The sequence below is a fragment of the Oncorhynchus kisutch genome, linkage group LG20 (assembly GCF_002021735.2).
Source record: "Oncorhynchus kisutch isolate 150728-3 linkage group LG20, Okis_V2, whole genome shotgun sequence".
Taxonomy (NCBI): domain Eukaryota; kingdom Metazoa; phylum Chordata; class Actinopteri; order Salmoniformes; family Salmonidae; genus Oncorhynchus; species Oncorhynchus kisutch.
Genome location: NC_034193.2, coordinates 49,611,553 through 49,634,489, shown reverse-complemented (window position 1 = coordinate 49,634,489; position 22,937 = coordinate 49,611,553). Strand labels below are relative to the sequence as shown.

Below are 22,937 nucleotides of genomic sequence, written 5' to 3'. Positions count from 1 at the left end.
TAAACCAAAGCCTCACATAAAATACTATAGTTTGAAAAGGGATTACCGACTCCCCAACTACTACTGTAAATATGAAAAGAGAGACACCAGAGATGTTTCAGAAAGACTGTAATATGTTTTGGACGTTTACATTTGCTTACCGACACATTTAAAATATCTTGGTAGATTTGACTTTAATTTAGAAATCTCTATTTCTTGCACAAATATAATCAGCAATATGAATTGAATGCTTCTGTTTTATCAACATGGAAGTTTGTTTGCATTAGACTAAAGGGTAAATAAAGTAATGAGACTGTAAAATAAGGATGCATTTGCATCTAAGTCACTGTCTGAATAAATATAATATATATATATTTAATTATCAAGCTTATTTTGAATCAAGTTTTCATAAACCCAGTGGTTTTCAGCTGGTGATCGCATGAACTAGTCGTAAAAAACCTTAGTTTATTCCCATAATGCATCGCTAGGTCTTCCTACTTCCTCTTTCCGCCATATTGCAGAACCGGTAAGGCCCCCTTCTAAAATCTCATTGTCAATCTTTCCCAAATCTAACCCATCCAGCCGTCTAAAACACAATTTATGAAATTATATACACGTTTAATAATGTACTAATGTCATGAAATGGTTATTGTGTCGATATGTTGTGAGATGTTGGTGTTTTGTCTTGTGATTCGTAAAGTCCCCATCACTGTCCGTTTTACTGGTGTGTTGTATTGGTAGCTAGAACATCAATAAAACCCGACAATACTGTTAGGCTAATTACGTTTTGTTCTTAAGTAGTCGACAAATGTTCTATATTGTCAAGATATGGTATAAATGTTGAGCAGTACAGTTTGGTTTGCCAACCAACTCTTCTAGCTAGCTTGGCCCGTACATGTAGTCCTTCCATGCGTGGTAGACGGTCACGATGGTGGTGGTTAAACGTGTCTGCATGGCCGTGCAAACCTCTTCTAATTTCTTATCTACGGACCTAACGCTTGTCCCAGTTTTGAAATTGTTGGTGTTGGCGCTAGCCATTCGAATGTTATGTCTTGGCCAGTGAAATGTAGACGGTTCGCTCTAACCAGGTAATTTGGATAGCTAGCATAATGTCTTTTAACCTCACACTACCTTAGTATGTAGCCTTCTTCTATTTTCTTCACCAAAGTAACCACGTAACGTTAGCTAACCAGCTAGTTGGACAATACTTTGCTATGCAATATCTTAGCTAACGTTAATTTTAAGCCTATACTCAAATTGTCATTGCATACTCAATGATGTCCATCTACCTACATTTGAGCTAGCTTACAGTCAGTTTGTTGGCTGACTTATTTGTCAAGTCAATAGCTAGCTAGACAGCTAACGTTAGCTTGCCAGTTTCACAGCATGTTATTAGGAGAACTAACCACTATTAGACTGTTTACTATTAACTAGTTAGCTGAGCAGTAGTTGGCTGCCTTTCAACTCCTAAACTAATTTAACTTTTTATGTATCTCTGATCGACAGGCATCATGGTGCGCATGAACGTTCTTGCGGATGCGCTCAAAAGCATCAACAATGCTGAGAAACGTGGGAAACGCCAGGTTCTGATCCGGCCGTGTTCGAAGGTCATTGTACGTTTCCTGACCGTCATGATGAAGCACGGTGAGTTACTGAAATGTATCACCTGTTTTGTAAGTGGTATGGGTCCAGTCAAGGGGGAGGTCAACAAGATGTGCAGGTGTCAGTTACAGGTAAGACCAGGAGACTGCATAACCCACTTCCCTCCAGGAGGGGAATTGCTTACCTCCGGTTGAGGGTTCTGAGTTCAAGCCCTGTAACATCCTATCGACAATGCTGTGTGTCTGTACTTGGTTTTGATTCCCTGCCTCCCTTGTTTCCCTAGGTTACATTGGTGAGTTTGAGATCATCGACGACCACAGAGCTGGGAAAATTGTCGTCAATCTCACTGGCAGGCTGAACAAGGTAAAAAAAACGTTCAATATACTGCATCACAAGGACTACCATCAGACCTTTTGAGTTCCATTCTACTTCATTTTCACTCTTGTATTGGGGTAGATTGATAGACTATCTGACCCCTCTGTTTTGCTCATCTTCTCTGACATGTTTTTTTTCTTGGTCATATTCTGCATTGTGGCATTATCAGCCTACCTGCGTAATTGTATATTTGCACCTGGCACTTCTAATCTTTCTTTTGCTAATTTCAGTGTGGTGTGATCAGCCCTCGTTTTGACCTCCAGTTGAAGGATCTGGAAAAGTGGCAGAACAACCTCCTGCCCTCAAGACAGTTCGGGTGAGAATCAGTCAGCAGAACCCTAATGGTGGCATGAATGTTAGTGGCAGTATCACGGTTGTGCAGTGGGACTTTGTGAACAGGGAGGTATTCATCAGTGACGACTTTGTTTGCTACGGTGTTTCACGTATGAATGCATCTCTTGATGTCGTGTTAATGTGCTCCTTTGGGGTGTATAAAATTGTGCCCTGGGTTTCACAGACTTTAAATCTCAGAACTTTTATTTGGATGTCAAAGCAAGTAAACTAATCGCCTTTTATTTCTGTGCCTGAATGTTCCGCTTCCGATAACATTAAGAGCAAGCAAATGCAGCATTAGTCTAGTATTTATAGATGCTGGGAGCTGGCTGGGTTGGAGATTGGAACAGTCCTTGAAATGCACTTTCTTTGAAAAGATGAGGGCAGCCTAGGCAACGGGAACTTGTATCATAAGTCGGGGATGGGTAACTTGGGTCCCTGGGACTGAGTGTACTCTGTGCTCCCACTTTCTATTGAATGCATCCATGGGAATATGATTGCTGCAGCCTCTTGAACAGGATTTGACCTGCATGTAGGAAAGGGGGTGAATATGGTTGATTGAGTATGTACTGACAATATCACTATGCGCAGCTTTACTTAAGTCCAATGGTGGATGTGGTGAAGGCACGGTCACAGATTTATTGATATGTGTGGACTGATAAAATCTAATGGGTGTGTCACAATGACTCGTCCGCAACTATCGGGGCTGGCTTAGGTTGTTGACATATGGACTGTATTTCGTCTCCTTTGTTTCTTGAAAACCTAAATTTGCACAATAAGCACTTGTCTCTCAAATACATTGTTACAGTGGTTGGCTAGCTAGCGAACTTTAGCCATTAGCAATGAGGTGAAATCAGTCAAAACAAGACATGGCTTCAAGAACGAGATGAACTAGCTGAAACATGTCACGATTCCCCACAGGGCAGTTTCTTGTCATTCTTGCTAGCTATCTGGCCATCCACAACAACGCTTGGACTTCTGCCCCGTTTAAAGCATGTGCATCGTTCTCTTGCTGTTGTCAGCTAACCCATCTATAGTTGGCGCATTTTGGCATTCCATCTGTGGCGTTTACCCGTGTCAGTCTGCCATAGAAAACCTTTGGAGGCTACAGGCGGAAAAGTCATGCTATTTGTATTTGAGCAATATAATTGGCAGTTCATTCAACTTCAACTCGCAACTTCTTGAACTCCACCGTACTTGAGGCGTTCACATGGCACACAAACTGTCAAGAGTAAAAATAAGCATTTATCAAGTCACTCGCTGCGCTTATTTGTTTTAGGAGAAGTGATATACTAAAGTAAACCTTCAATATTGCAAAAATTGCAATAGGTTAGCTAATGGTGACCAATTGATGGTCTGCAAAAGGAAAGCTACAAAAAGACACCTAGCATTCGTCTTGGCTGGCCTGCTGTGGCCATGTCAATATCTCTTTTGAAAGCCCTCCTCTTAAAGGGGCAACGTCCTATTCCTTAAATCGATGTACTTTAGAAACAACATTTTATATAATTAATGCAATTTTAAAGAATAGAATGTCTTGCATTGCTACAATATATTGCACAGCTTTTTATTATATGCCATCATAACCAAATGGACTCTATTACTAGCTAAATAGAGCCAAAGCATGTCAACCTAGGTCCTGCATGGGTCTAATGCATTTATAAACTACCCCATATCCAGGCCAGTGAGGGGGGGGGAAAGGTTTGTTGGACCTGGTTGGTGCTTATTTGATGTGACTTAGCGCACTTATATGGTTTGCACTATTGGAGATGGACTGAATTGTGGTCACATGATCAGGGTTTGTATAGCCATGAAAATCCTGGGAAGGTCATGGAATTTTAAAATTGTGTTTTCCAGGATCCCAAAAGTTTAGGGCAAGTGTGATTTTTATTTCTGATAATGTCATTTGTTTAGGAATGGTGTAAATATTTTATCAATTCGCAAACAATCTACATCAGACAGGATCAGAATTACACTTGCGTGTTTGCGAGCATCGCCTGCATGTGCGAGAAGTGTGGGCTGTTGCAGCAGCAGGTAGCCCTAGTCTATCAAATATGATCGAGAACAGACTAGGTAGCCAATTCCAAACATCTTGTACCCTCTTAACGGTTTAGCAAAGGATAGCGTGTATTCATGTTTTTATCATGTTCAAAAAAACTGTCCTCTGACATTTGCGCATAAGGCCATGCAAAGTTGATTCACTTAACAATTTGTTTAATTTAAAAGATTTTTGCAGAAACAAATGATTCACTTTGCCATTGCATTAGTTGGGATTCGAATCAAGATTATTTGTGAACCCGTAACATTATTTTCAGGAACTTGTTTTCTATATACTTGCAGTTGATTTGGGCATCCAATGTATGGGACATTGAAACTCAATAGATGCTAGACAGCCTGCAAAGTAAACACTTCTTAGATAAATATGACAACTCGAAAAGCTACATTTCCTGAAGAAATTTTGTGGGGTTGATTCAGATTAATAAAACGATTAGTAGCCTACATAGCCATTTGATATATTGAATGGGCAAATTATTTCAAAAGGCAAGACATGCAATGTTTTTCATAAAGGGTGGTCAACCATCCTCCAGGAGAGCTAATGGGTGTGCAGGCTTTTATTCCAGTCCCCCTGTATGACTTCATAACATTTGTTGCATCTAGCTTTTTTTAAGAGAATGACTCTTAAAGTGAAGATTGAATGTGATTTGGATAGTCACTATCAGGAATAGTTTTACCACCGCGATGCATTTCTTGTTATGATAGGCTTCACTCTGTACATCCACATGCATTGCTAACATTGCTTGATTGGAAAAGCATTGAATGTTTAGGATCATAATGGCCTCCATACAATATAAATGGAGGCCACGTAATTACTGTGGAAAGGTGGTTCAGGAGTGGAGAGCAAAACAGTACCTTAAGTTGTCTTGATACGGTAATGATGGTCTGCAATTGGTTTATAGCAGGTTTTTGAAGGACGAGGTTGGGAAATGCTTGTTTAAGTTTTGTATGGCATCAATGGAAGCAACTGATGTTGCTTTAGAAGGGGTTCAACTGGATTTGTCTCAGCTGTTCCTGGAGTTTCATGGTCTTAGTCTATTACTGTTAAATGTACTTTTGTTCTAGAATTTCCCTACTGCTTGCCATAAATTAATTTAAGTCTGCCTGTTGTGAGTGTTTTTATAAACTCATGTCTTACACACCTTGTCTGTTTCTTCAGATACATTGTGCTGACCACCTCAGCTGGCATCATGGACCACGAAGAAGCCAGACGAAAACACACAGGAGGGAAAATTCTTGGATTCTTTTTCTAAAATGTAAAGAACTTCAAAATAAAACACCAAATCCAGTGGACTGGACTTTGTATTTTGTCTTATTAGATTGCTACAGTCAAAAGCTCTTTTTATGTATTGTTACAATGAGAATGACATGAGTCATTTATACTGAACAAAAACATGACTATTTCAAAGGTTTTACCGAGTTCGTATAAGAAAATCAGTGAATTTAAATAAATTCATTAGGCCCTAATCTGGATTTCACAAAGATGGATCTGTTGGTCAAATACCCTTTAAAAAACAAAGTAGGGGCGTGGTTCAGAACCAGTCAGTATCTTGTGTGACTACCATTTGCCGCATGGAGCGCGACACAGCTCCTTCGCCTAGAGTTGATCAGGCTGTTGATTGTGGAATGGTGTCCCACTCAATGGCTGGGCGAAGTTGCTGGATATTGCCGGGAACTGGAACACTTTGATCCAGAGCATACCAAACATGCTCAATGGGTGACATGCATGGTGACTATGCAGGCCATGGAAGAACTGGGACATTTTCATCTTTCAGGAATTGTGTACAAATCCTTGCGACATGGGGCTGTGGATTATCATGCTGAAATGAGGTGATTGCGGCAGATGATTGGCACGGCAATTGTCCTCAGGATCTCGTAATTGTATCTGCATTCAAATTGCCAGCGATTTAAAATGTGATTGTGTTTGTTGTCCGTAGCTTATGCTTGCCCATACCATAACGCCACTGCCACCATGGGTCACTGTTCACAACGTTGACATCAGTGAGCCATTCGCCCATACGACACCATATACTTGTTCTGTGGTTGAGGCCCCAAAATCTCTAAAATGGAGGCAGCTAATGGTAGAGAAATAAACATTAAATTCTCTGGTGGCATACTGACTGCAGGAATGTCCAATTGCACGCTCCCTCAACTTCAGACATCTGGCATTGTGTTGTGCCAAAGCTTCACATTTTAGTGGCCTTTTATTGTCCCCAGAACAAGGTGCACCTGTGTAATGATCATCCTGTAATCGGCTTCTTGATATGCCACACCTTTCAGGTGGATGGATTATTTTACCAAAAGAGACATTCTCACTAGGGATGTACACATTTGTGCACAAAATGAGAAGCTTTTTGTCCATATGGAACATTTCTGGGATTTTTTATTTCACCTCATGAAACATTGGACCAATACTACATGTTGAGTTGTATATACTGAACAAAACTATAAATGCTGCATGCAACAATTTCAATGATTTTGAGTTCATATAAGGAAATCAATTGAAATAATTTAATTAGGCTCTAATATATCAGTTTCTATGACTGGGAAAGTGTGCAGCCAGGGGTGGGTGGGGCCCACCCACTTGGGAGCAAGGCTCACTCAGAATGAGTTTTCCCCACAAAAGGGCTATATTACAGACAGAAATACTCCTCAGTTTCATCAGCTGTCCAGGTGGCTGGTCTCAGACGTTCCTGCAGGTGAAGTCGTTTGCTGGTGCAGGTACACGTGTTCTGCGGTTGTGAGGCCAGTTGGAAGTACTGCCAAATTCTATAAGACTACTTTGGAGGCAGTTTATGGTAGAGAAATTAACATTCAATTATCTGGCAACAGCTCTGGTGGACATTCCTGCAGTCAGTGTTCCAATTGCACGCTCCCTCAAAACTTGGGACATCTGTGGCATTGTGTGACAAAACTGCACATTTTAGAATGGCCTTTTATTGTCCCCCGCACAAGGTGCACCTAATGATCATGCTGTTTAATCGGCTCCTTGATATTCCACACCTGGTAGGTGGATGGATTATTTTGGAGAAATGCTCCCTTTTTCTGTGTAATGGAGGTAAAATTTCACCTCATGAAACATGGGACCAACGCTTTACATGTTGTGTTTATATTTTTGTTCAGTATATTTCCGGTGTGGTATTCAGAGCACAGTATTCAGATGTCTGTTATCAATCTTGAAGTTAAGCTGTGTAGATGCAAGATGGCAATTTGAGCCAGTGTTCCTGGGATTCAGTTGTGGCCTCCACAATTATTTAGCTGAATTCTGAAAATGCGTCTGGAGGGTTGACCTCCCCCATTATAGCTGCCCCAGATGTGGATAATGAATTACTGGATTCACACTAAATGAAGTCTGAAACCTTCCCTCTCTTGCCCTCGGGCACTATAGTAATTACTATATGTAGTATATATGTAGTAATTACTTAGTGTGAGCAGGCAGGTAGCTGCGTTCTACCTCTTCTAAAGCATTTTAAGCTACAGTTTCAAGAAACAGGCCTATTTTGTAATGCAAAGTAGACTTTCAGTCCAGCGTTTGTTCACTAGCATCAAGTGAGGCTGAATCAGTTGTATATGGGTCCTTGGTTATATACGCTGTATCTCGGCGGAGGATTTCCTGGTCTGGTCATGTCAAGGAAATGAAATGCCTGATTGCCCGTGTAGGCAGGAAGACTTGGAGGGAAATGGGAAACAACTGTCTGAAAGTGTCAATCATGACAGGTCTTTTCAAGTCAGCTCCAATGGAAGTCCCTCATGCCCACTGCAGATGGTGTGTTGCTCCACGATGCTGCCATTCCATGAAATATTGAGTGATCCTATTCATGGATGGTTTGGAAGGGTGTGCCCCAGTGGGAATGGATGATGTTTCTGTACTGTAATGAGTTTGTTGTAACTTGTGTTGGATTCATTGAAAGTGGAGCACAACAAAAAGCCCTAGATCCAGTCTCCTGTAAAGGCACCCATAAAATGAGTTCCTTATTTTCTTAACGGACAAATCTTTGACATTTGTCCGCATCGTCTGGTGGCTTGGTCCTTGGTGGCTATTTTTACAGCTAAAAGCAGCACTTTCCCACGACACGATGTGGACTATCTGTCGCTGTCCACTTTACATCACCGATGGGACACAGACATCCCAACCTCTCCTACCCCAGAGCCTGCTTGTTGTGAACCTAGCAGCCTACGCCAGACTTGGTGTAGAAGGGTACAGCTAATGCATCTGCGCCAAAGTGCTGGGTAGCAGCACACAGTGCACTATGACAATGTTATATGGGCTAAGTGCACAGAGACTGTCTTGCTCCCTCATGGGTTCACAGCACTATGCGCTGGCCTCGTAAAGAGGACAACCAAAGTCTTTGTTGCTGTTTTGCTTTGAAGCCCAGGGAGGGCTGGGACATGGGTGTCCAAGCTCAGAGAGAGAGAGATAAAGAGAGATGAGGGGTTTTACACCACTTAGCAAGGGGGTGCATGTTCATGACAAGGCCACAATGAGAGGTTCAGGGTCATCCTGGAGGTGGATACAGGGTCCGTTCTCCTATTGCTCACAGTAAATATTAACCAACTAAAGAGTCATTATCTTCCTGGCTTTATCAAAGTATCGAGTATTATTATAATCAGTTGCCCGTAATGAACTCTTCGTTCTCTCTTGACCTGGAAGCTAAACTCCACAACGTTTTATCAGGACCAATAGAAACCATGAAATCAGGAATGATGAAACCCCCAGCTGCTGGTGTATGCTGTGATCCAAGATGGGACCGTTTTAAGCACAATAGCAACCAACCACACAGGCACATGCCCCCTCAGATTTGTCCTGTAAAAAAAACTTAGCCACTTAGCAATTTTATGAAGTTGGCTTTAGCTATCCCAGATAGGTTATCAACCTCATAATTAGCTACCAAGAAGCCATACCAGGCTATCAATCAAATTAGTGTAAGTAGCTTGTCTAACTATCTTAGCTGGCAAGCCTGCTGGTAAGGTTGGTAGACTTTAGAAATGCAAGCAATAACTAAATGTACTGAATAATACTGCTTTCACATAGGATTTTCTGTATTTTGGCTGTAACGTGTGGAATCGCTGTCATATAAATGATCTTTTGAAACGGAGTCCAAGCCCATGCCTTTTTGATCCATGGTTCATCTTTTTCCTCCCCTCACTCCGCTTTGTTAGGGAGCAGGCATTTGGTCATATATTTGTCATGCTACCAATACAAAATAATAGCAATCCTATTTTTAAAAGCATGTGAGTCTCTTGTTCATATTTCACAACCTCTGCAGGCTTTGGAGTTGCCTGTCGAGCAAAATAATAGGCTTAGGCCTACTCTTGATTTAGCCTGCATTATTGCCAATGGCGATTTTAGCATGTAAATCTTGGTGGGGTAAAACAAAGCCACAACACTAAACAATACATTATTTGCACTATAACGGTGACAAACGGTGCCCACAAACTGTGAGGGCCTACATAAAGCTGTCTCAAAAGCAGTCCCAACACCTTACCACGGCTACACCTGGCTATCAGCGGAGCCTTGTCTGGCAGCGAAACAGTTACTTCAGCTTCATTTACTGACTTTAAAAAAACATAGCTGATATGGCTGATTTGCTTAAACCCATGTGTTTTCTACTGACAACTGAGATGTACAAACTATGGCATAAGGAGACAAAGAGTGGATAAGAGGCAATCCGTAATTTCAATTAAGACATTAATGAGCGTGCTAGGACGGACGTAGTCAATATAACTATTTGTTCAGCACTTTTGAAATGTACAGCAACAGAATTCAGAACATGGGCCATTCTTACAGTGTACTCCCTGGGCAAATTTCGTGGGCAAATTTGGTCATCAAAGTCTGGTATTCTCGGGATTTATGGTGCTTTCAAGACAACTGGGAACTCGAAGAAATAAATTGTTGAATAATGATCTTCATGTCGTAGCTCTATAAAGAGGCCCGAGTTCAGAGTTTACAATTCAGAGTTGAATGAAAGTTCAAAACTTATTTTCCCAGTCGTAGCTAGTTTTTCCCAAGTTCCCAGTTGTCTTGAACTCACTAAAGTAAGATTTTGGAGTTCCGAGTTAACCGTTGTTCTGGGCGAGGCACAAATCATTCTTCATTGACAGCATGGCCAATGTTGAATGTTTGTCATTTTAAACTAGGAAAAGAGACACAATCTTAGATTTGGGACCACACAGCCACTCCACTGAATAGCAGGCTAATGATAGATTTGCAGTGTTTGCAGTTAGCCAAAGATTCCTTCCAAAGCACTCATTGTTGAATGTTTGGTTTCCAAGTTGTTGTGCAATGTTTATGTCCAATGGCCGAGAAGCACCGATATGTATTATGTATCATTTCTCTACATTATTTCTCTTCATATGACAAGGATTAAAAAGGATTTGCCAGTAGATTGTCGACTTGATTCATGATGATGACTGGTAGCTTGCTAGCTAAGATTCTGAAAGTATGATGTTGACATGACCAGTACGAATCAAAGCTACTGTAGATATAATATGATTTGATGTCATTTTAGCTGTGGCCAATGACCTTAGGCCTTCTTGGATGGGCACTTATAATGTAACTCTATGGCAGCACCCAAGGGGCTAGAATTTTCTAGGTCTACCCTTAGACTTGGTGGTGACGTAGTGTCCCCATGAGTGACAGAACACTGAGACAATCACAGCGCAACACTGTATTTTCTGCTGGCTTGCCTCACCACCACAGAAAGCACTGAGCTATATATTTTTTTACATTTTATTTTACATGGTTTGCAAACTGATATGTGACTCATATTAATGGCAAAATAACATGCAAAACAGGAAAGCCCCCTAAAAATATGGGGCTCAAAATAGCCCGGAATTATTGCTAATGTATGTATGTAACATGCTAAATGTTTCCAATCAGTGATAGAGGATCAAACAAATAAATGAGCTATACCACATCCACTTATTTGCCCAGACAGAAACCATTTAACCAAATAGCCTATACAGACAGAGATTCAGTGAAACAAAATCACATTGATTGATTATCAGACAAGTCAGTGAAGTCACAGGCTTTTGGTTGGGAGTAGGTCTAGGATACTAAGCGACTGTGAGTAAAGAGAATAATATACATAACGTGGCAAAATGTTCTAAAAAATGAGCCAACTAGACAAGATTGTAGCCTGGCTAATATCCTAACCTATATTCATGCTTGTCACAAATCAGCATAATGACTCTGTCCCAATCAAAACGGTTCTGAAATGATAATCTAGTTGACCACTCTGTGTGGACTGGATGACTGGGAGTTTCACTAAGCAAAAAAATGAATACATGCCTTCAATTGCATTAGCCTACTTTATTCCAATATTTTCATCTTTAGTTCTTTATGGATCCATCAAGTTGGGGTAAAGGAAACAGTGCATGCTTAGTGGTGGGCTATGTGAATAGATGGGCGAAGTGACATGCTTTGCAATGTTTAGAACTGCCAGGAGGATGGTAAAACTGCCTAGCAACCATCAGGAGTTTAAGAGTGTAGTGCATGCCACTTTTCAACATTACCGAAATGATTGCTAGCTTGTTTGGCGGAAATACAAGTTTCGTCTTTGATACCGGCAATACTTTTCCGATATAAAGAAAGTTGGTGGTATGGTAAACTTGGCAGAAAAACATCTTAGTATGAAAGGGATATACAGTGCATTCGAAAAGTATTCAGACCCATTCACCTTTTCCACATTTTGTTAGGTTACAGCCTTATTCTAGGATGTATTAAATACATTTATCCTCATCAATCTACACACAATACACCATAATGACAAAGCGAAAACAAGTTTTTAGGAAAGTTAGCATATTTATGAAATATAAAAAACACAAATACCTAATTTACATAAGTATTCAGACCTTTTGCCATGAGACTCAAAATGTAGCTCAGGTGCATCCTGTTTCCATTGATCATCCTTGAGTTGTTTCTACAACTTGATTGGAGTCCACCTGTGGTACATTCAATTGATTGGACATGATTTTGAAAGGCATACACCTGTCTATATAAGATCCCACAGTTGACATTGCATATCAGAGCAAAAACCAAGCAATGAGGTCGAAGGAATTGTCCGTAGAGCTCCTAGACAGGATTGTGTCGAGGCACAGATCTTGGGAAGGGTACCAAAACATTTCTGCAGCATTGAAGGTCCCCAAGAACACAGCGATCTCCATTATTATTAAATAGAAGAAGTTTGGAACAACCAAGACTCTTCCAAGGTCTGGCCGCCCAGTCAAATTGCGTATTCGGGTGAGTTTGCCAAAAAAGCACCTAAAGGACTCTCAGGTCATGAGAAACAAGATTCTTTGGTCTGATGAAACCAACATTGAACTCTTTGGCCTGAATGCCAAAGAGTGTGTCACGTCTGGAGGAAACCAGGCACCGCTCACTACCTGGCCAATACCATCCCTACGGTGAAGCGTGGTGGTGGCAGCATCATGCTGTGGGAATGTTTTTCAGCGGAAGGGACTGGGAGACTAGTTAGGATCGAGGGAAAGATGAACGGAGCAAAGTACGGAGAGATCCTTGATGAAAACCTGCTCCAGAGCACTCAGGACCTCAGATTGGGGCGAAGGTTCACCTTCCAACAGGACAACGACCCTAAGCACAGAGCCAAGACAATGCAGGAGTGGCTTCGGGACAAGTCTTCGAATGACCTTGAGTGGCCCAACCAGATCCCGGACTTCAACCCGATCGAATATCTCTGGATAGACCTGAAATTAGCTGTACAGCAACGCTCCTCATCCAACCTGACAGAGCTTGAGGGAATCTGCAGAGAAGAATAGGAGAAACTCCCCAAATGAAATTCCTTTCAATCTTTTACCCAGAAATGACAGGAAGCTCCTTCCACGTTCTCAACAAACACAGTTCTCCTAAAACAGTTCATCATAGTAGCGGCAAAGCATTATCTATGTCTCCTGCACCACCACGCCTTATTTCTTATTCCTCTGACAATATACCAAACTACCAGTACATGTCATCATCGCAGCGCGGCCGCCGGGACTAAAACGTGCTTGTGCATCGTAATACAATGGTGGGATTGGCACATTATGGACGGTGGTATTAAATCCTGCAAATGTATTTTAACCTGGAGGCATTAGTGAGAAAAACATTCAATTTAACACATATAAATGAAGTGAGGGAAGCTTTAGTAAACCTTGCTACCGTTTGGCCTGTCCGTCATCTTGTATTACCGTGGCAACGTTAATCAGGGTCAAAGTCAGTTGTGTTTGTGTTCAGGTTGAGGAAGAGTTATGAAGGTTATTCACATTTTTAATGTATTCAAATATTCTACATATAGAAATTCATGGTAATATATTCATATACAATATCTAGTTGCTGTTGCATTCAGAGGGTAGGAAATTGGCATTCATGCTGTCTCCAGTCCAACTGTATCTCATGACTATGGAAAGTAGAGTGTGGTCTTATCATATGATAAATGGGTAGTGAATCAGTCTCTTCAATTGATGCTCCTCTCCCTTTGCTGCAATACACACAGCGGCCACTTGGAGGCGGTCGTGAGTCAGCCAATTGTCCTTGTCTCGTTTTCACTAAACACTAGGCTGGACCTTCTTTCAGTATATTATATGAGCCAGCTGCCAGACTCGTATTGCAAAGACTAATTAAGATGGATTTCAGAGATAACATAATTAATATTGAAATGGTGGAATAGGTTGAAATGATGTAAAATTTGGTGGAAATGAAATACATGTTACTTTATTCAGACCGTCTGCTATTGTCTTTTGTCCATAAATTAATTTGCAGTCAGAGAGAGAGAGAGGGAGAGAGGGAGAGAGGAAGTAACAAGAGATCAAGGGAGAAAAAAAGAGACATTCAATTTATGCAATGAAATCATCATATGTATCTCAACCTGCACCTTGACGCCAAACCTGTGTTTTGTACCTTGTCCTGTTCGTGTCTTACATTCCCTCTCCAGGTGTTGCTTTAGATTTCATCCCAAATGGCACCCTATACCCTACATAGTGCACGTCTTTTAACCAGGGCCTATAAGGCTCTGGTCAAAAGTAGTGCACTATTTAGGAAATATGATGGCATTTGGGATGAAGACATAATGTATTCTGCATTGCCTTTGGACTCTCCGGTAATCCTCAGTCACACAGAAAGTGAATTATTTGAAAACCCAATATGGCACCGTTTGCTTCTCTAGCCTATCTCTCTAAATACCTGACTATATTCAAACATATGGGGACTAGAGAACCCGTTAGGAGAAGTGTGGAGATATGCTGTAGCTTCCCAAATGGTAGCCTATTCTCTATATAGTCCACTTCTTTTGACCAGAGCCCATGGGGAATAGGATGCCATTTGGGATGCGGACATAAAATGTATCCATCTATTGTGGAGACAATATTGTTCCCTCAGCCAAGCGATTCAGGCATTCCAAGGTGAAATGGAGGTCTCATGTCATCATACGGTCATACACTGTCCCCAATATCTCTCTCTCTTACTGTTGCGTTTGCTAGGTAGCAAACCTGGGGTGGGGGGGTGGGGAGATGGAAGAGAGATGGGGATTTTGGGACGCTACCGAGAGAGAGTGTGTGGCGTATGATGAATGAGATAGTTAGAAAAGCTGTGAATTCATGGATGTGAATGGAGGCCATCCATTTGTCCTGTCCTCAAGGGCATCATCTTTCAAGGGCCTGATGATCTGGAAGGGGGCTTATGGGGATCGGATCCGCGGCCACCTGTGGACATCCAGGTTATGCATCCCAAATGTCATGCTATTCCCTGTATAGTGCACTACCTTTGACCAGAGACCTGTAGGACATAGTGTACCACTTGGGACACATGCAGGGTCTCTGCCCCGTGAAAAGCCACCGTGGCCAGCCTGCAGCGTGTTAAGCAACAATGAATTAACAGGGTGTTTATAAAGTCTGTTAATGCCCATGTATTAATGGGGAGGCCAAGAGGTGGAGGGAAACGATTCCGTTCATCAATGAATACTGTGTCACTACATAATATACCACCTTGCATTAGAGTAGCTGTTTATAATGTTACTTACTTTAGGTGCTGTACTGTGCTGCAGTAAACTAATGACTTAATACAGTGTTAAAACATTAAGAAACACATAAACAAACCAAGTCACACAAGTCACATATTTTACAATTGGTGTTAAAATCACTCCATTGCCACTTGATTAAATTACTTACATCTGATTACCTGTTACATGCTGCTCAACAGTGGCACTGTGGCGGGGTGTCCGTCAAGACAAACTCATCATAACAACCCATTGTCCTACCTTTAGGGTTTTAGGGCCTCTGTCGCCTTAGGCTTTCTGTTTGAGAAGTGGTTCAGCCCTGGGCCTATTTTCACAGTTGATGGGGGAAATATGAAACATTGATGATGCTTAACTCACCAAGGTGAATCGGAAGGAGTTACATTATAATATTGAAACTCTCAATAGAGATGTAAAGTATCTTTAAGCATTCACATCACCTTAGTCTGCTGTTTGCATGCAGACCTGGAAGGAAAGGAGAGTTATTGATGGAGTTAGTGAGTTGTTAGTAGGGAACTGGGAGTGTGTTGATGATGATGATGAGTTAGTGAGTTGTTAGTAGGGGACTGGGAGTGTGTTGATGATGATGATGAGTTAGTGAGTTGTTAGTAGGGAACTGGGAGTGTGTTGATGATGATGATGAGTTAGTGAGTTGTTAGTAGGGAACTGGGAGTGTGTTGATGATGATGATGAGTTAGTGAGTTGTTAGTAGGGAACTGGGAGTGTGTTGATGAAGATGATGAGGAGTTAGTGAGTTGTTAGTAGGGAACTGGGAGTGTGTTGATGAAGATGATGAGGAGTTAGTGAGTTGTTAGTAGGGAACTGGGAGTGTGTTGATGATGATGATGAGTTAGTGAGTTGTTAGTAGGGAACTGGGAGTGTGTTGATGAAGATGATGAGGAGTTAGTGAGTTGTTAGTAGGGAACTGGGAGTGTGTTGATGATGATGAGGAGGAGTTAGTGAGTTGTTAGTAGGGAACTGGGAGTGTGTTGATGATGATGAGGAGTTAGTGAGTTGTTAGTAGGGAACTGGGAGTGTGTTGATGAAGATGATGAGGAGTTAGTGAGTTGTTAGTAGGGAACTGGGAGTGTGTTGATGATGATGAGGAGGAGTTAGTGAGTTGTTAGTAGGGAACTGGGAGTGTGTTGATGATGAGGAGGAGTTAGTGAGTTGGTAGTAGGGAACTGGGAGTGTGTTGATGTTGATGATGATGAGTTGTTAGTAGGGAACTGGGAGTGTGTTGATGATGATGAGGATGATGATGATGATGAGGAGGAGTTAGTGAGTTGTTAGTAGGGAACTGGGAGTGTGTTGATGACAATGATGAGTTAGTGAGTTGTTAGTAGGGAACTGGGAGTGTGTTGATGATGATGAGGAGGAGTTAGTGAGTTGTTTGTAGGGAACTGGGAGTGTGTTGATGATGATGATGATGAGTTAGTGAGTTGTTAGTAGGGAACTGGGAGTGTGTTGATGATGATGATGATGAGGAGTTACTGAGTTGTTTGTAGGGAACTGGGAGTGTGTTGATGACGATGATGAGTTAGTGAGTTGTTAGTAGGGAACTGGGAGTGTGTTGATGATGATGATGAGGAGGAGTTACTGAGTTGTTTGTAGGGAACTGGAAGTGTATTGATGAGGATGATGAGTTAGTGAGTTGTTAGTAGGGAACTGGGAGTGTGTTGATGATGATGGTGAGGAGTTAGTGAGTTGTTAGTAGGGAAGTGGGAGTGTGTTGATGATGATGATGAGTTACTGAGTTGTTTGTAGGGAACTGGGAGTGTGTTGATGATGAGTTAGTGAGTTGTTAGTAGGGAACTGGGAGTGTGTTGATGACGATGATGAGTTAGTGAGTTGTTAGTAGGGAACTGGGAATGTGTTGATGATGATGATGAGTTAGTGAGTTGTTAGTAGGGAACTGGGAGTGTGTTGATGATGATGATGATGATGAGGAGGAGTTAGTGAGTTGTTAGTAGGGAACTGGGAGTGTGTTGATGATGATGATGATGATGATGATGATGAGGAGTTAGTGAGTTGTTAGTAGGGAACTGGGAGTGTGTTGATGAAGATGATGAGGAGTTAGTGAGTTGTTAGTAGGGAACTGGGAGTGTGTTGATGAAGATGATGAGGAGTTAGTGAGTTGTTAGTAGGGAACTGGGAGTGTGTTGATGAAGATGATGAGGAGTTAGTGAGTTGTTAGTAGGGAACTGGGAGTGTGTTGATGATGATGAGGAGGAGTTAGTGAGTTGTTTGTAGGGAACTGGGAGTGTGTTGATGATGAGGAGGAGTTAGTGAGTTGTTAGTAGGGAACTGGGAGTGTGTTGATGATGATGATGATGATGATGATGATGATGAGGAGTTAGTGAGTTGTTAGTAGGGAACTGGGAGTGTGTTGATGACGATGATGAGTTAGTGAGTTGTTAGTAGGGAACTGGGAGTGTGTTGATGATGATGATGATGAGGAGTTACTGAGTTGTTTGTAGGGAACTGGGAGTGTGTTGATGACGATGATGAGTTAGTGAGTTGTTAGTAGGGAACTGGGAGTGTGTTGATGATGATGATGAGGAGGAGTTACTGAGTTGTTTGTAGGGAACTGGAAGTGTGTTGATGAGGATGATGAGTTAGTGAGTTGTTAGTAGGGAACTGGGAGTGTGTTGATGATGATGGTGAGGAGTTAGTGAGTTGTTAGTAGGGAAGTGGGAGTGTGTTGATGATGATGATGAGTTACTGAGTTGTTTGTAGGGAACTGGGAGTGTGTTGATGATGAGTTAGTGAGTTGTTAGTAGGGAACTGGGAGTGTGTTGATGACGTTGATGAGTTAGTGAGTTGTTAGTAGGGAACTGGGAGTGTGTTGATGATGATGATGATGATGAGGAGGAGGAGTTAGTGAGTTGTTAGTAGGGAACTGGGAGTGTGTTGATGATGATGATGATGATGATGAGGAGTTAGTGAGTTGTTAGTAGGGAACTGGGAGTGTGTTGATGATGATGATGATGATGATGAGTTAGTGAGTTGTTAGTAGGGAACTGGGAGTGTGTTGATGATGATGATGATGAGGAGTTAGTGAGTTGTTTGTAGGGAACTGGGAGTGTGTTGATGAAGATGATGAGGAGTTAGTGAGTTGTTAGTAGGGAACTGGGAGTGTGTTGATGAAGATGATGAGGAGTTAGTGAGTTGTTAGTAGGGAACTGGGAGTGTGTTGATGATGATGATGATGATGAGGAGTTAGTGAGTTGTTAGTAGGGAACTGGGAGTGTGTTGATGACGATGATGAGTTAGTGAGTTGTTTGTAGGGAACTGGGAGTGTGTTGATGATGATGATGAGTTAGTGAGCTGTTAGTAGGGAACTGGGAGTGTGTTGATGATGATGATGAGTTAGTGAGTTGTTAGTAGGGAACTGGGAGTGTGTTGATGATGATGATGATGAGGAGGAGTTACTGAGTTGTTTGTAGGGAACTGGGAGTGTGTTGATGACGATGATGAGTTAGTGAGTTGTTAGTAGGGAACTGGGAGTGTGTTGATGATGATGATGAGGAGTTACTGATTTGTTTGTAGGGAACTGGGAGTGTGTTGATGATGATGATGAGTTAGTGAGTTGTTAGTAGGGAACTGGGAGTGTGTTGATGATGATGATGATGATGAGGAGTTAGTGAGTTGTTAGTAGGGAACTGGGAGTGTGTTGATGATGATGATGATGATGATGAGGAGTTAGTGAGTTGTTAGTAGGGAACTGGGAGTGTGTTGATGATGATGATGAGTTAGTGAGTTGTTAGTAGGGAACTGGGAGTGTGTTGATGATGATGATGATGAGGAGTTAGTGAGTTGTTTGTAGGGAACTGGGAGTGTGTTGATGAAGATGATGAGGAGTTAGTGAGTTGTTAGTAGGGAACTGGGAGTGTGTTGATGAAGATGATGAGGAGTTAGTGAGTTGTTAGTAGGGAACTGGGAGTGTGTTGATGATGATGAGGAGTTAGTGAGTTGTTAGTAGGGAACTGGGAGTGTGTTGATGAAGATGATGAGGAGTTAGTGAGTTGTTAGTAGGGAACTGGGAGTGTGTTGATGATGATGAGGAGGAGTTAGTGAGTTGTTAGTAGGGAAGTGGGAGTGTGTTGATGATGATGAGGAGTTAGTGAGTTGTTAGTAGGGAACTGGGAGTGTGTTGATGAAGATTATGAGTTGTTAGTAGGGAACTGGGAGTGTGTTGATGATGATGATGATGAGGAGTTAGTGAGTTGTTAGTAGGGAACTGGGAGTGTGTTGATGGTGATGAGTGTGATGGAGAGGAGAGATTCAGTGTGATGGAGAGGAGAGATTCAGTGTAATCTGGACTGGAGGCCATTGTGGTGCGAGCAGAGCAGAGGGAGTGTCAGCTGGAGGAGAGGAGAGGAGGAGGAGAGAGAGGAGAAGAAGAGCGGGAAGGATTTGATATGAGAGGAGCCGAGGGGGCAGAAGCTGGAGGAGAGAATGGGAGGAGGACAGAGAGAGGAGAAGAAGAGTGGGAAGGATTTGATATGAGAGGAGCCGAGGGGGCAGCAGCTGCAGGAGAGAAGAGGGGGGCCTCAGACGTCATGAGAGACATCATGTAGATAACCCCAGCTGGACCACCTCGGGGGGGAGTGTTGTTGACAGCCTCCCTCCTCTCCTCCAGCACTTTAGCAGCGGTGCCCTCTCCAGCCTCTCTCCCTCCTCCCATCCCATAGATGTCTCAATGTCCTGTCTCCTCGCCAGGCAGGCACTTAACCAAGCTAGGTCATGTAGTGAACAAATGTTGTTCAGTTCATCTGTCTGAAGGCCTGAAACGGGAGACATTCAATCGTCATACGGAGAGATTCTGTCTGCCCGGCCGCCGTCTATACCTCTCAGTTTATTACACTCACCTCCATTACATACAGTGGGCCCCTTTATCTTCCTTTCCCTTACGACTCGCTCCAGGGTTCATAGGTCAAAGGTTTCAGGCTGCTGTGATTCATACAGGCACCTGCGAACCAATCAAGATGCACCTTTCCTCTCTCCAGTTGGTTGTCAGACTTTTGTCTTACGCAATACGGCCCCAATGCAGTTGAAAGGTCGTAGGCTGTTATGATTTATACAGGACCCCAGGAGTCAATCGAGATGCTCCCTCTCCTCTTTTCCCGGGTGGTTGTCTGGCAGAAAGGCACCATTCAGAGGTCATAGGTCATTGGCTGCTATGATTCAGATAGAACCCCCAAAATGCATGCCTCCTCTCCTCTGGTTGGTCATAGGGAAAATCGTCAGGCAGAAAGGCATCATATTGATTTGATTAGTGGCAAATTAAAAGTTGGCAGGCCGGGGCCGGCCACAAAGGAGACGGCTCAATTAGCGAAGATGTCAGAGAATCTAATTCCCCCTCTCATCCTGCTCTATCGCACATCATCCCCTGTTTCTTTCTCTCTAATGAGTAGAGAGAGAGAGAGAGAGAGAGAGAGAGAACCCCCAGGAAGGCGAGGCTAAAGCATTCCTGTAACAGACAAAGATCCCTGAGCTAATCTTTGCTTAAGCGAACATCCACCTTTCTCTCTGTTAGCTAGCTGTTGCTGTTGACTGTCTGCCTGCCTGTCTGCCTGCCTGTCTGTCTGTCTGCCTGTCTGTCTGTCTGTCTGTCTGTCTGTCTGTCTGTCTGTCTGTCTGTCTGTCTGTCTGTCTGTCTGTCTGTCTGTCTGTCTGTCTGTCTGTCTGTCTGTCTGTCTGTCTGTCTGTCTGTCTGTCTGTCTGTCTGTCTGTCTGTCTGTCTGTCTGCCTGTCTGTCTGTCTGTCTGTCTGTCTGTCTGTCTGTCTGTCTGTCTGTCTGTCTGTCTGCCTGCCTGCCTGTCTGTCTGCCTGCCTGTCTGTCTGTCTGTCTGTCTGTCTGTCTGTCTGTCTGTCTGTCTGTCTGTCTGTCTGTCTGCCTGCCTGTCTGCCTGTCTGTCTGTCTGTCTGTCTGTCTGTCTGTCTGTCTGTCTGTCTGTCTGTCTGTCTGTCTGTCTGTCTGCCTGCCTGCCTGCCTGCCTGCCTGTCTGTCTGTCTGCCTGCCTGCCTGCCTGCCTGTCTGCCTGCCTGTCTGTCTGCCTGTCTGTCTGTCTGTCTGTCTGTCTGTCTGTCTGTCTGCCTGTCTGCCTGCCTGCCTGTCTGTCTGTCTGTCTGTCTGTCTGCCAAGTGCCCTGAGGGAAGCAATGACAGGAGGAGAGGAAGATGGAGGGTCAGTAACTTGATTCCTATTTTCGGACGAGGAAGTCCATTTTAAAGGGAAACTCCACTCAAAAACGACCGGCCACATCGTCATGATACGGTGGCTGTCACGTTCTGACCTTTATTTCCTGTGTTCTGTATTTAGTTAGTATGGTCAGGGCGTGAGTTGGGTGGGCAGTCTATGTTTGTTTTTCTATAATTTGGGTATTTCTATGTTTCGGCCTAGTATGGTTCTCAATCAGAGGCAGGTGTCATTAGTTGTCTCTGATTGAGAATCATACTTAGGTAGCCTGGGTTGCACTGTTTGTTTGTGGGTGATTGTCTATGTTGTAGCTTCACGGTCGTCATTTGTTTATTGTTCTGTATACAGTGTCAGTACTTTCGGTATTAAAGATGTACCATGGACACTTACGACGCCGCATTTTGGTCCGATCCTTCTCGCCTCTCCTCTTCAGATGAAGAGGAGGACGGCCGTGACAGAATCACCCACCAACCAAGGACCAAGCGGCGTGGTAAACAGCAGCGACGACAGCAGCAGCAACAGCAAAAACAGCGGCCAGCATCACAGGACTCCTGGACATGGGAGGAGATTCTAGACGGGAAAGGACCCTGGGCACAGGCTGGTGAATATCGCCGCCCCAAAGCAGAGCTGGAGGCAGCGAAAGCTGAGCGGCGGCGATATGAGGAGGCAGCACGGCAGTGCGACAGGTACGAGAGGCAGCCCCAAAAATGTTTTTTTGGGGGGGCAGACGAGGTGTGGTAGTAAGCCAGGTAGCAGACCTGAGCTCACTCCTCGTGCTTATTATAAGCAGCGCATTACTGGTCAGGCACCGTGTTATGCGGTTAAGCGCACGGTGTCGCCAGTGCGTGCCCATAGCCCGGTGCGCTATAGGGCAGCCCCCCGAAAGTGCCGTGAGAGTGTGGGCATCGAGCCAGGGCGTATGGTGCCTGCTCAGCGGGTCTGGAGGCCGGTACGCAGTTTTGGTCCAGGTTATCCTGCGCCGGCTCTGCGTGCTGTGTCTCCGGGGCGCTGGGAGGGTGCAGTGCGTCCTCTGCCTGCGCTCCGCTTGTGCCGGGCGAATGTGGGAGTGGAGCCTAAGGGAGAGGTGCGTGTAGTAAGCACTAGATCTCCCGTGCTTACCCACAGCCCGGTTCAACCTGTGCCTGCACTCTGGAGGGTCCGGGCTAGAGTAGTTGTCCAGCCTGGGGAAGTGGTGCCAAGGTTGAGCTCCAGTGCTCCCCCACAGCCCGGTCCTTCAGGTGCCTCCTAACACCAAGCCTCCTGAGGGTCTCCCCAGCCTGGTGGTTCCTGTGGCAGCCCCACGCACCAGGCTGTCTCTCTGTCTCCTCCCTGCAGGTGGTCCCGCCTGTCCGGCGCCGCTGTCGGAGCCTCCCGCCTGTCCGGCG

General features: G+C 43.6%; 1 protein-coding gene across 1 annotated transcript; it reads left to right on the top strand.

The window, feature by feature from the left end:
* Positions 1-387: 387 nt before the first annotated feature.
* LOC109884928 (40S ribosomal protein S15a) lies at positions 388-5,634 on the top strand. Its single transcript, XM_020476848.2, has 5 exons — positions 388-505; positions 1,486-1,623; positions 1,865-1,944; positions 2,187-2,272; positions 5,501-5,634. The coding sequence occupies exons 2-5, from the start codon at positions 1,491-1,493 to the stop codon at positions 5,592-5,594; spliced, it is 393 nt and encodes a 130-aa protein (XP_020332437.1). The 5' UTR covers positions 388-505; positions 1,486-1,490; the 3' UTR covers positions 5,595-5,634.
* Positions 5,635-22,937: the final 17,303 nt, after the last annotated feature.

Bases quoted from the DNA above. Each gene is read 5' to 3' on its own strand.
- LOC109884928 (XM_020476848.2), top strand. From the start codon at position 1,491: ATGGTGCGCATGAACGTTCTTGCGGATGCGCTCAAAAGCATCAACAAT. The intron at 1,624-1,864 runs GTGAGTTACTGA...TTGTTTCCCTAG, and splicing joins GACCGTCATGATGAAGCACG to GTTACATTGGTGAGTTTGAG. The intron at 1,945-2,186 runs GTAAAAAAAACG...TGCTAATTTCAG, and splicing joins TCACTGGCAGGCTGAACAAG to TGTGGTGTGATCAGCCCTCG.